Genomic DNA, 10,863 nt, shown 5'->3' with positions numbered 1-10,863 from the left:
TGGGAAAACAACCGGCTGCATGCTTTATTTACAACCATGCTGTCATTTTATTGTACTCTGGACCCACACTAGTCAGGTAACATAATCAATAAGCAAATATATCAGTAAATATAAATATATATAAATTATTTTTGAACATGAGAAGGTGACAGACAACACATCGGACTATGTTCCCTAGAGTCTCCATCACATGAAAATGCCCTTTGGTCTGGTCTTCAATGAGGTAATTTAACATATTTTCATGACTCCTGTTTTGGCCTGATCACTACATGAAGTCAAAACACAGCGCTATCAGTGTCAAACATCTGCCGAAATGGGATGTTACTAAAAATATTAGCCCATTTCTGTGAACACAGAGACGTGCAGGAGAGATGCCTGCCAAGCAACCTCACGCAAAAGTGAAGAGGGTCATCTCTGACGTGGGCTTGTTTACTCGTCTGCATATCATTTTCATAAAATTAAATAACGATGTAGGAGTTAAGCATTATTGAAGTAAGTAATCTCTCTGATCTGCCAGTAAAAATGACCTCACTACTGCTTTTATACTTCAGAAATCTCTTGTGGCTTTACACATAATGACAGCAATTATGATGAAGGCAGTTATCACTGATAATCCACTGTTTAGACAATAAAACCTGTAGCAGATGACATGAATAACAGTCCAAGTCTTACATACTGTATAGGACTACCTCCCCCTAGTGGTGACAATAAAGTACCGACAATGATAGGCACTAAAATAATGAGACATAAATTCATGTAGCAGCTTTTTGTGGAAGCTAGATGACGTCCTGCAACATTTAAATAATATAGACTTTAGTAATAGTTTAAAAGTGCACTTTAATAAGATTGTAAATGTGGTCAAGAAAATAAATCAGTGAAATGAACATTTGTCAACAATTATATTATGTTGTGTTTTGTTCCCGAAGGCACAAATCAATCAACTCATTCATGAGCAGTTGATTCCAAAAAAAGGAGACATTTCATCGAGTCAGGGCTCACCACAGTCAGAGTCCACAAGCTTTGTCTCGTTCACCACAACGGACTTTAGAGGAGAGCTTTCAGGAAACCGTTTTCCCCAAGAGGAAGTCGGCGTATTCTTTCCTGCGCAGCACTCGGTGCATTTTGAAGGTGTTGGGCGAGGTGTTGGAGAAGGCCATCATGCGTTTGCGGAGTTCATTGAACGCACCCTCCGCCACGAGCTGCACCCTCATTGGTCCAATGCTGCCTTTGATACGGAAAGACTTATAGACAGCCGAGTCCTGCTGGAGACAGACGTCCAACTGGAGGAAAAGAGAGGAGGTGTTACTCAGAGGAAGAGAATGAAGTGCTAGAGAAAAATAAAACGTGTCTGGGTTTGTCTTGCCTTGTATCGTTGTTCCTCTGTGAGGTTTCTCACACCTTTCAGCTCGATGAAGACCTGGTAATGAGGATCTGAGCCACCTATCGAGTCTCCTAACACCACAGTAAAGCAGGATTCATTATATGCAACGAGAGCACACGTCAAATCCCAAATTCTACAGTAACCCGAGGGTTATATGCAAGATTTACCCATGATGCCGCTCTCAGCGCAGCAGTAGTCAACCAGCTGAGCTCCTGGCCACTGAGTAACAGCTTTCTTCAGAGAATTGAGGAACAGCACCTCAGACACTTTCTCCCCTCGAACACTCAACATCTGACCCCGCCTGAGGGACGCAGAGAAGCACGAAAACATCATTTTGCTGTGTGTGTGTGTACGTTACATTACATGCTGCGTGAACAAAATGTACCTGTACTGAAACTCAACGATGGGACACTGGTTGTGGAATCCAACTACTTTCACAACGTCTCCAACTCGATACCTGTAACACGGCAAAAAACAGCATCAACCATGCAACAGCTGGGATTAATCGTTGTGCAGATTGTATTTCTGAGCATCTTTAAAATTGTAATTGCATGCCCGATTGTCTAATGGAGTCCGAGCATGAATCTTGATATTATATAACATCATTAGACTTAAGGTAAATTAATTTAACGCATAGAAAATTGGTCTATATTTCAGGTATGTATCTGTCCTCATCATTCCATTCATTATTAGATCCCTTTTAGGTTGTAAATGAAACCAGACCTGAAGAGTCCTGAGGCGTTGGTGATAACGAGCTCATAGCTCTGTCCCTCCTTCACCTCCTCAATCAGCAGAGTGTGAGGCGTCTCCTCCTCCAGGCTGCTCTCTGGCAGGAACTCGCAGAACATTGAGCGAGGACACAGCATGTAGCGTCTGTTTGGCTCCTGAGGCCACAGGTTCACCCCTATTAGACCTGCAGGGACCCACACATACAATTAGAGCGAATAATGCAGAGGTGCCATGCTAGTCAAAATTTTGCACAGTTAGACAGTGGTGTCTGGCATCAGGTCTTACCTTCAGTAGCAGCGTAGAAAGGGGAGTAGAAAGGCACTCCCTTGCAGTAGTTTTCCCTCAACATTTCCCCATAGATCTGATTGGAGCCTGAGTCGACTGCCAGCACCAGGTGGAGGTGAGGCCACAGCCGCTTGGCGATCCCACGGAACCCTCCCTCGAAGTGGGCCCGGAGCTGAGTGGCCCTCACTGGGTCTGGCTTCATCAGGGCCTCGAGCCTGGACCTCACTTTGGTCTCCAGAGCCAGAGCGCTGCTGACCTTCCCTCGCTCAATGTCTTCAACAAGCTCCTGCCAGCGATCCTATGACACGGAGAGCGGCTTAAGATTTCATCCCACTTGACAAGAAAATATCCCAAACAAGGCATAAATGAATGATACACCATCCAAAACAGAGAGCTGCTATTGGATGTAAACGTGTCTCTTGGTTTCTCTTTCGTTTCTGTAAGATTTTCCATTTCTAATGACAAAGTTGAGAATGTTTTTTTTTTTTTTTTTTACATGCAATGCAACAATTATCTGTATAATTAATCTGGACATTGTGAGCTATGCTGCACCTGTAAAGCAGTGAAAGCGTAGAAGACTGTGGAAGCAAAGTTGGACTCCAGCGTTCCCACACTGGGATCTTTGAGAGCAAACAGGAGATGCAAGTAGAGGGTGTCCTTCTCACTGGCAACCTGAAAAAGGTAGGACAGTCCCTTAAAAAGTGCACAACATGGAAAATATTTAACAAATTCATGAAAATCAAAGAACAACACAAAATCATACATAACAAGACAATTAAGGGAACCTCATCTGGTGAATTGTACCTCAAAGGCGGGTGCTGGGGTGGTGTAGAGGTTGAGCATGTGGCGGGAGGAGGCTGGCGTGGAGGAGTTCGGTCCGATGGGAATACCGGCCTCAGACTTGCGAAAAGTAGGGGAGTAGAAGAATTTGGTGGTGCGCTGAAGGCTGTCTGTCGCAGGGAACGCTCTTCCCATGGCATCCAAACACACGGTCACTCCCTGGTGGAAACGCATTAATAAATATGGTAGTTTGGACAGGCTGCAGCTGGGCCAACACATCATCATCATCATTATCGAGCCTCACCTGCAGGAAAAACTCAGTGTTTGTGTCCTTGGTGCTGAGCAACATGGCGCTGGCCCCCGACGTCCCAGAGGTCATGGCCAGAATCAGAGGCTTCTCTGCAATAATCACCTTCTCCTCTCCTGCCGCGATGCGGCTGATGAGCTCGCGGTAATGCTCATACGTGGTGATGGGGTGACGCGCCCGGAAGCCATTACTGTCTGGAAAATAACAGGCACTTTTAAAGTTTCTGTTTATGGGGTTAAAAACTCCCATTATAAGCCATTTTCCCCGTTCTCTTCCTTGTAGCTCGGAAGAGCCAGTAAGTGGACCTTTGAGTTGAAACCATTTATCACACATAGTGTTCCCAAGGTAAATAACGGCTGTGCTAAATGGGATGCGACCCACAGCTTTATCTTCTATCCGATATATAGAACTGTTACAGCGATGTGGATGAACCCACAAAGTATAACGTATGTGATCGTGGTATATATTTTATTGATTCCTCGCCCTCTACAGCGATACTGCCAATTACAGCTGTTGTCTCAGGGAATCTGGGAGCTTTAATTAACACTCTTAAATGTCACTATTCTAGCTAACAATGTCAATTACAATAGAGGAAATTCATATTTATGAAACTGAATTATATCCTGGCTTTCTGGAGAGGAGTTTATATCTTGGTAAACAGAAACTTATTAAACCAATTATGAATGCCGGGAATGAATCATTTTAATTGAATTTAGTGACATTTATTAAACAAATCCCTACTTTAAGCTTTGCAATTGTGAGAATTTGCTGCGTTTCTTCATCTTGAAAGATTGGGTTTTGGCTAATTTGTCAAACATAAAAAGTGATCTGAAGAAATAAAGTAGGGCTTCGGGAAATTTTCATGGGACATTTTTCACCACGATTAATCGGGAAAGAAATGAGAAAAGGCTCTGTGGTTATTTATACACACACACACACACACACACACACACACACACACACACACACACAGTTGCATCACAGCAAGTCAGAGGACAAATGAGTGAGTCAGAGGGGGCTGTTACGACACGTGCAGTTTATTTTCCTGCAGAGGGTTAACGTTGGGGTTATCCGATTCTTTTCTTACCTTTGATTGAGTTGAAGTCGTACCGTTTTCCATAGCACGTGTCTGCGTTTTTACGCAGCCGCTTCAGCAGAGTCTGCTCCTGGACCTGCTTCACATTCAGAGTATCGGCTTCGAGCTTCTTCCTCTGCCGCCTGCCCAGCCAGCCCACGCCCTTCACCGCCACATATTGGCTGAGCAGACCGCTCAACGTCCGGTGTTCGCCCTTCATCTTGGAGCTCACGTCCCTCCAGATGAGCGCCATGCCGGCCGCGGAGAACACACCGACGGCCCCGCCGAGGACGGAGGGCAGGGAAGGCGGCATCGCTGTGGACGAGGTGCCGGTGTTACACAAGAAAACATGAGGCCGATGAGCCAGGTGGGGGCGCTGTTAGCTAACATTACCCCACAATGGTTTGGCTAACGAGCGTTTTCATTACTTTAAGCTAATTATCTGAACTATTTAGTACTTTAGAGAACTATTCCAACCGGTAATCCTTTACTAGTAGCTAGTTAACTATTTCAACCGTTAATTCTGTACTTTTAGCTAATCATTTATAACTGTTTGGTCATTACTTTTAGCTGCTACAACATATCGATTACTTTTAGCTAGCTGTTTTAAACGTCTGCTCGCCTGTGAAGGTGTTGCACATGACTTACGTATGTTCTTTTAACCAAGTCATACTTTCAATGCGACCCTTCCCATCATTCCACAGCCTCGTCACATCGACGCCACTTACCCAGAATGCATCCAATGACGGCGAATGCAAACGACACAACCGCGACCCAAACCCAAGGGAAAGCCATCCCTGGTAAACGGTGTGACCTAACGTTTCTGTAGTTTTTAGCCGTTCACATGAATAACAACATTACGTTACACAAAAAAAGAGCCTGAACTGTTGCTTTCGTAGCCGTTAGGTCCGCTTCCGTGTTTGGGTCGCAGCCTGTGGCGCTGATTGGCTGACTACATGATGACGTACATCTATCTCCCAACACCTGCTAAAAACAAACAAACCAACCAAAACAAGGGAGCATGGGAATGCCCATCATACACTTCCATCCTAATATTCATAAACACTCACAATTCATTTTATTAAATTATTTTTTATTTGTGATTCATGACTGAAACATCTTGACACAAAGTCACCACTTCTATGTAGCAACTGGGCTATTTATTTATATTTACATAAAGGATGTTAAAAGTGTTTAAGCTTGCACTGGAGACATGCAACACTTATTTGCATAATTTATACATTAAATACAGAATCTATATGTCTATGGTGTGAGCATCAGAGCGGTAACATTAGGGATCTTGTCCTGAGCGTGTAATGAATCCCTCTTGCCCCTGGCTGTTAGTCCACAGAAACCCCTTCATCAGCTCTCCTCCTCAGAACCTGCACAAGGATCAGAGAAAACACCGACACCTTTTATGTCTGCGACGGCTGTGCTGGAAATTTTCAGTCCGACAGATCTACTAACCCGTTTCATTTCCGTGGTGACAGCTGGGAATGAAAGAGCATGGGAACTTATGTAGTGCAGATTAAATGATAAACGCACAATTAAGCTTATATTAGGTTTGTCGTTTTGCTTTTTCTTTGGACTAACCTGTCCAATAAGAAGTGGGTAACTCCAAAGGTCCATCAACAGACAGCTCAGCCAGCCACGGCATCTCAGCTGGGTCGTCAACAAATAACTCCACTGGTTCGTCCACACAAAGCTCAAAATCTGCCACAGTCATCATAAACACATATATGTTTATGTATCCTGACTTCCAGCAACAAGCAGAAATATTGTAGTTAATATTCAAGTCTTGATTTGACCTACTGGCTTGTAGATTCTCTGGTAGATTGTAACAAAACTTAAAGAGACTTGAAACATTTTCCTTTCCTGACCTATAATTTTAACTTTACCTTCCCCTTCTTCCTCCTCCTCCTCCTCCTCTTTGGACCAGGTCACGGTTGCTTCGACCGCAACACTGCAGTCGGACATGGAGGATGACAGGCTGTTGCTCTGCAGTCTGTGTGCTAAGCGTGTTGTGTCACAAATGTAGGCCTCCTTGCAGAAGTGACTGGCTGAAGAGATCCAGAGGAAAAGAAAAAGATGAAACTGGTACCTTAATAGTCCCGTATAAATAATAATCTTTGTTTATATATCGTAGAGTAGTACGAGTGTGAAATGTAAAAACAAAAGATTTAAATAAAACGTCTGACCTTGCATGTCTTCCAGCTGTTGGATGTAGCTGACTGCAGCTCTGGTGCTGATGTGGAACCGGTGACTGTCACTGATGTGCCTCAGCATGTGTTTGGAGTGGAAGGCTGACGGAGTGTAATACACCAGCATCGGGAGGCACAGAGAGCCCACTGCAGAGATTTCAAACGTGCTGGCCTGGAGAGCAACGGAGGGGTACGGTACCATCCATAACGAAGGGATGAGAGGATGTGGCGACACGCACGTCTATGTGAATACATTGCATGTTTAGGTGTGTATGTGGTCTTTGGGACCAACCTGGAAAGTGAGGCGGTCAATGTCGGTCCAGGAAAAATCATACAACAGGCACAGCTTCCCTTCCACCTCCTTGAGAAAAAGGTTTTTGATATTAATAGGCCCTTTTCACAGCAGCCATTGTGGGGTAAAGCAGCTGATATTAATAACATACATTATGGCCATAGTAATGGGACCACCACCAATTAATTTAATCAATTAAACCTGTGTTTACACCAGCAATGCATGTCAAAATGGCTGCTGTGAAAAGGGCCTATACATGCCAACTCAGGGGGTAAATTGATGAAGAAAGCTCCAGAATGTATCTACAAGTCAAACCCTTTATGAATGAACATATGAAAAAATAAATCCCTCAAAAGACCCACCTGATAAATATGGATTCCTTTCAGTGCCACACCAAGAAGGATTGTGCTTCTCACCTCTTTTTTCTCCTACACATGGAATGAAACCGATGAATATAAAACTTGAGCTCGTACAGCGGTATGTTCTGTCCAGTCCAACCTGTTTGATGCGGTAGAAGGCGACTGGTCCGTCCTGCAGGGTGCCGGCCTCTTTTATAAACTGTAGGACGGCTTGGCTACGTGTCACACCTCTCAGCTCTGAGTGCAACACCGGGCCGTGCTGGAGCAGGAAGTCTCGTCCACGACGTTTTATCAGCTGAGGACACAACTTTTATTACACACACATATAAACATTTAGGGTTGATCCAAATGGTCACACTTTTCTTGTTTTACCCAAGAGGGGAAGTAATCTTCAGGTAGAAAGTAATGTCTCTCTCCTCCCTCCTCTTCATCATTCTCCTCGGGTCTCTCCTCCAGATCTCCGACTTCAGCTTGGAGTGCAGAAGCTGCCAGCTGGAAGAACAACGCTTCCTGATGGCAGCTCTTTGAATGCAGCACCTTCTGCCTCAGCTCAGTGTGGTAGAGTTGCTGCACTTTGCTGCTCCTTAAACAACCAAAACCCATCAAATCACGGACGTCCTTAGCATGGGGTGCCTTGCAAAAGTATACATAGTATTAGTAATATTTTTCCTATTTTGTTATTGTTGTTCAGGTGGACTTGATCTAATTAATCATATGACATCTTATTTAGGAGCATCATAGCAAAGGGGATGAATACATATCCCCACGCACCACTTTTCATTCGTTTTTTTTTTTTTACATTTTGTGTGGGTCCATTAGATAAAATCCCAATAAATTCCATTTTAATTTCTGGTTCTAATGAAACAAAGGGGAAAAAGTCAATGAGGGTTAATACTGTTGCAATGCACCGTATATTAAAGGAAACATGTGCCGCTAAGAGTGGGGAGAACATTCATGGTTTTGTATGTGTATAAACAGATGAATATCCTTCATAAAAAAACGCTGACAGGACACCAACTTACATTATGAGCCGCCCACTCTCTACAAAATACTGCACTCTCAGAAACAGGACGAATGGGACCTGGATGTAAATGCAGAATAAATAGTTCAGAGTCAAAGAGAAATATTGCACAAATGGAATTTAACACTTTACCTCGACAGACTCGACAGTCGAGTTCATATTTGAACAGAAACAGATAATAAATGTCTTTATTAACCATCTGGGAAAAAGGATTCTAGAGTTTAAACTCACAAGTAAGGATCTTGTGTTCCATCTTTTGCCAAAATACTTGCTCAGCTTTTGCTCCAAATCAAGAAAGAGGTATTCATTATCTGAGGGGGGGAAATGCACACATTTAATTAACACAGAGAAAACACCAAAAGTCCCATCAAGTGTGTGTTCGCTCATGATTATCTAACTTCACAGGCTCCTGTAAGTGAACCCTTTTAACAGCAGCCTCCTTAAATTTCAGCATCCCACAATTAATGAATTCAAAACATTTTCTCTTGAACTCCCACACGGACACAACCTGACCTCTGAGGACCGCCAGACCAAAGACTTGGAGTTCAGCGACGCCAAGCTGCTTCAACACACTGTTCAACACCTCGTGGCCTCTGGCTCTCACCTAAAACACACACACAACCACAACAAGCACATTAGAGTACATGCAAAAGGACATGTGAGCTTTGTGTTCACACTGATGCCGTATTTTAGCTTTGTGATATCAGTTGAAGGAATTATTGTGTGTTATGATTTCAAAAATGTAACAATCTTCCCTTAAAAAAAAAAAAAAAAAAAGTCAGACCTCATCCAGAGTAGGGATGTCATGATAATTATGTTTTTGTACAGTTATGATAACAGACTCTCCACCGCCGAATATTTTGAGTGAAATTTATTTGCCCCCCCCCACCCAAAAAAAAGAGACAAAACCCACAATAAACTATGAATTGGACAGATATCATTATTATCTTTTCTAAGATATCCTGAAAATCTTGTTATTGTGGATTATTTGTGATTATTGTGATCTTTAGTTTAATTATTTGGGAATTAATGTTTAACTATCCCATTATAGTAAAAGTGCATTTTAGTAAGAAGTACATTATACATTAAAATGATCACATTTCAGTAACGCCCATGTAATCAGGCACATCGATGACAGCCGTTTATGTCAAATTAAATTCTCTGAACTGGCTACAACCCAAATTAAGAAGGCAATCTCATTGGTTCCATTTTCTTTTCAAATGTATTTATTTTAATTGTCCTCCTTATTTAAAAGAACTTATGATTCCATACAACTCCCCATACCCACTTAGACATACCAACTTCCCTTATTTCTTTGTTCCTAGAATCTCTAAAGAGGTTGGTAAAAGGTCATTCCAATATAAAGCCCCATTTGATTGGAATAATCTCCTTCCTTCTTTGCGTTCTATTACCTCTTTACATTGTTTCAGGAGGTCACTATATTTACATCTTAAAACAAACTGCTCTTGTTTTTAGTTAATTACTTCATTGATTCTTCCATTGTTATTCCTTCTTTCTCCATTTTGTTATTTTGTTATTTCTACTATGTTATTTAATATTTCTATTCTGTTAAATTGATGGGGGTAGGGGTGGTATGTGGGAGTGTGTGAGCAAGATGTCTGTATTTGTTGTATGGTATTTGTTGTATTGTATTGTCATGTTATGTATGTCTACAATGTAATGTAGTGTATTGCTGATGTTGTGTGTTCTATGTATATGCTTGTTCAGGGACCCCCTTGAAAATGAGATGCTACATCTCAAGGGGCTATCCTTTAATAAATTCAAATTCAAAATCTGGGGTCTATGCGTTTCTCCAATTCCAGGTGATTCATTAGAAACAGTGAGTCATTAAAACAATATGAAGTGAAGAGGAGATTTAATCCACTCACCCCGACAGCACAGTCCAGGTGCTGCTTGTTTGGTAGAAGGACGCACACTTGTCGTTGCTGCTTCATCCTCACCGTCACAAGTGTTCAGATGGCCTCAGGCCTCCATTTATCCTCCTCCTGTCCTCCCACGAGTCGACAGCCGCCCGCCAGCCCTCCTCCCTAACCCTGACATGTAATGACTTCCTACTCTTGTTGATACCAAACACAGAAAAGCATAAAATCTTCACATTGCTCATTAGATTATCACAGATTCTTAATGCAGACGTCTGTTTGAGCGTTATTTCTACAACATCCCTGAACACTCAAAGAGCCTACAGGGGAGAAAAAATAAAAATAAATGTGTGAAGTAAAAGCTGAGGCAGGGTGTTGGCAGCTTAAGAGTATATTCAAAATGAAATCCTAAGAAGTGGCTGCAAAAAAAACATCACAACCGTCAAAACTTGAGACATCAGAGAGAAAAATCATATACAGAAAAAAATACATGATTAAACATGGTTCATCAAATGGGAAAATATTTTTGCAGTCACATGATATGAATAGTACC

General features: G+C 42.4%; 2 protein-coding genes across 4 annotated transcripts; both read right to left on the bottom strand.

Annotated features, from left to right (window-relative positions):
* ghdc (GH3 domain containing) lies at nucleotides 1–5,474 on the bottom strand. Its single transcript, XM_084040590.1, has 11 exons — nucleotides 5,286–5,474; nucleotides 4,570–4,872; nucleotides 3,480–3,676; nucleotides 3,200–3,394; nucleotides 2,948–3,067; nucleotides 2,396–2,693; nucleotides 2,105–2,294; nucleotides 1,767–1,838; nucleotides 1,549–1,682; nucleotides 1,364–1,452; nucleotides 1–1,280 (listed from the first exon to the last, which is right to left on the bottom strand). The coding sequence occupies exons 1-11, from the start codon at nucleotides 5,350–5,352 to the stop codon at nucleotides 1,059–1,061; spliced, it is 1,887 nt and encodes a 628-aa protein (XP_083896716.1). The 5' UTR covers nucleotides 5,353–5,474; the 3' UTR covers nucleotides 1–1,058.
* A 255-nt stretch (nucleotides 5,475–5,729) lies between these two features.
* LOC311033285 (FERM domain-containing protein 6-like) lies at nucleotides 5,730–10,413 on the bottom strand. Of its 3 annotated transcripts, XM_084040596.1 has the most exons (13): nucleotides 10,320–10,413; nucleotides 8,944–9,034; nucleotides 8,662–8,741; nucleotides 8,432–8,490; nucleotides 7,782–7,992; nucleotides 7,549–7,704; nucleotides 7,413–7,478; nucleotides 7,051–7,119; nucleotides 6,756–6,930; nucleotides 6,456–6,617; nucleotides 6,151–6,270; nucleotides 6,025–6,047; nucleotides 5,732–5,939 (listed from the first exon to the last, which is right to left on the bottom strand). In XM_084040596.1, exons 1-13 carry the CDS (start codon nucleotides 10,383–10,385, stop codon nucleotides 5,898–5,900), a joined length of 1,320 nt encoding a protein of 439 aa, XP_083896722.1. In that variant the 5' UTR covers nucleotides 10,386–10,413; the 3' UTR covers nucleotides 5,732–5,897. The 3 variants fall into 3 exon arrangements, with proteins under 3 accessions (XP_083896721.1, XP_083896720.1, XP_083896722.1); XM_084040595.1 differs by having other exon boundaries at nucleotides 5,730–6,047; nucleotides 6,151–6,262; nucleotides 6,451–6,617; XM_084040594.1 differs by having other exon boundaries at nucleotides 5,730–6,047.
* Nucleotides 10,414–10,863: the final 450 nt, after the last annotated feature.

Source organism: Eutrigla gurnardus (assembly GCF_963514095.1).
Source record: "Eutrigla gurnardus genome assembly, chromosome: 22".
Taxonomy (NCBI): domain Eukaryota; kingdom Metazoa; phylum Chordata; class Actinopteri; order Perciformes; family Triglidae; genus Eutrigla; species Eutrigla gurnardus.
The sequence above is the reverse complement of the archived record's forward strand: the minus strand, read 5'-3'. Positions and strand labels throughout refer to the sequence as shown.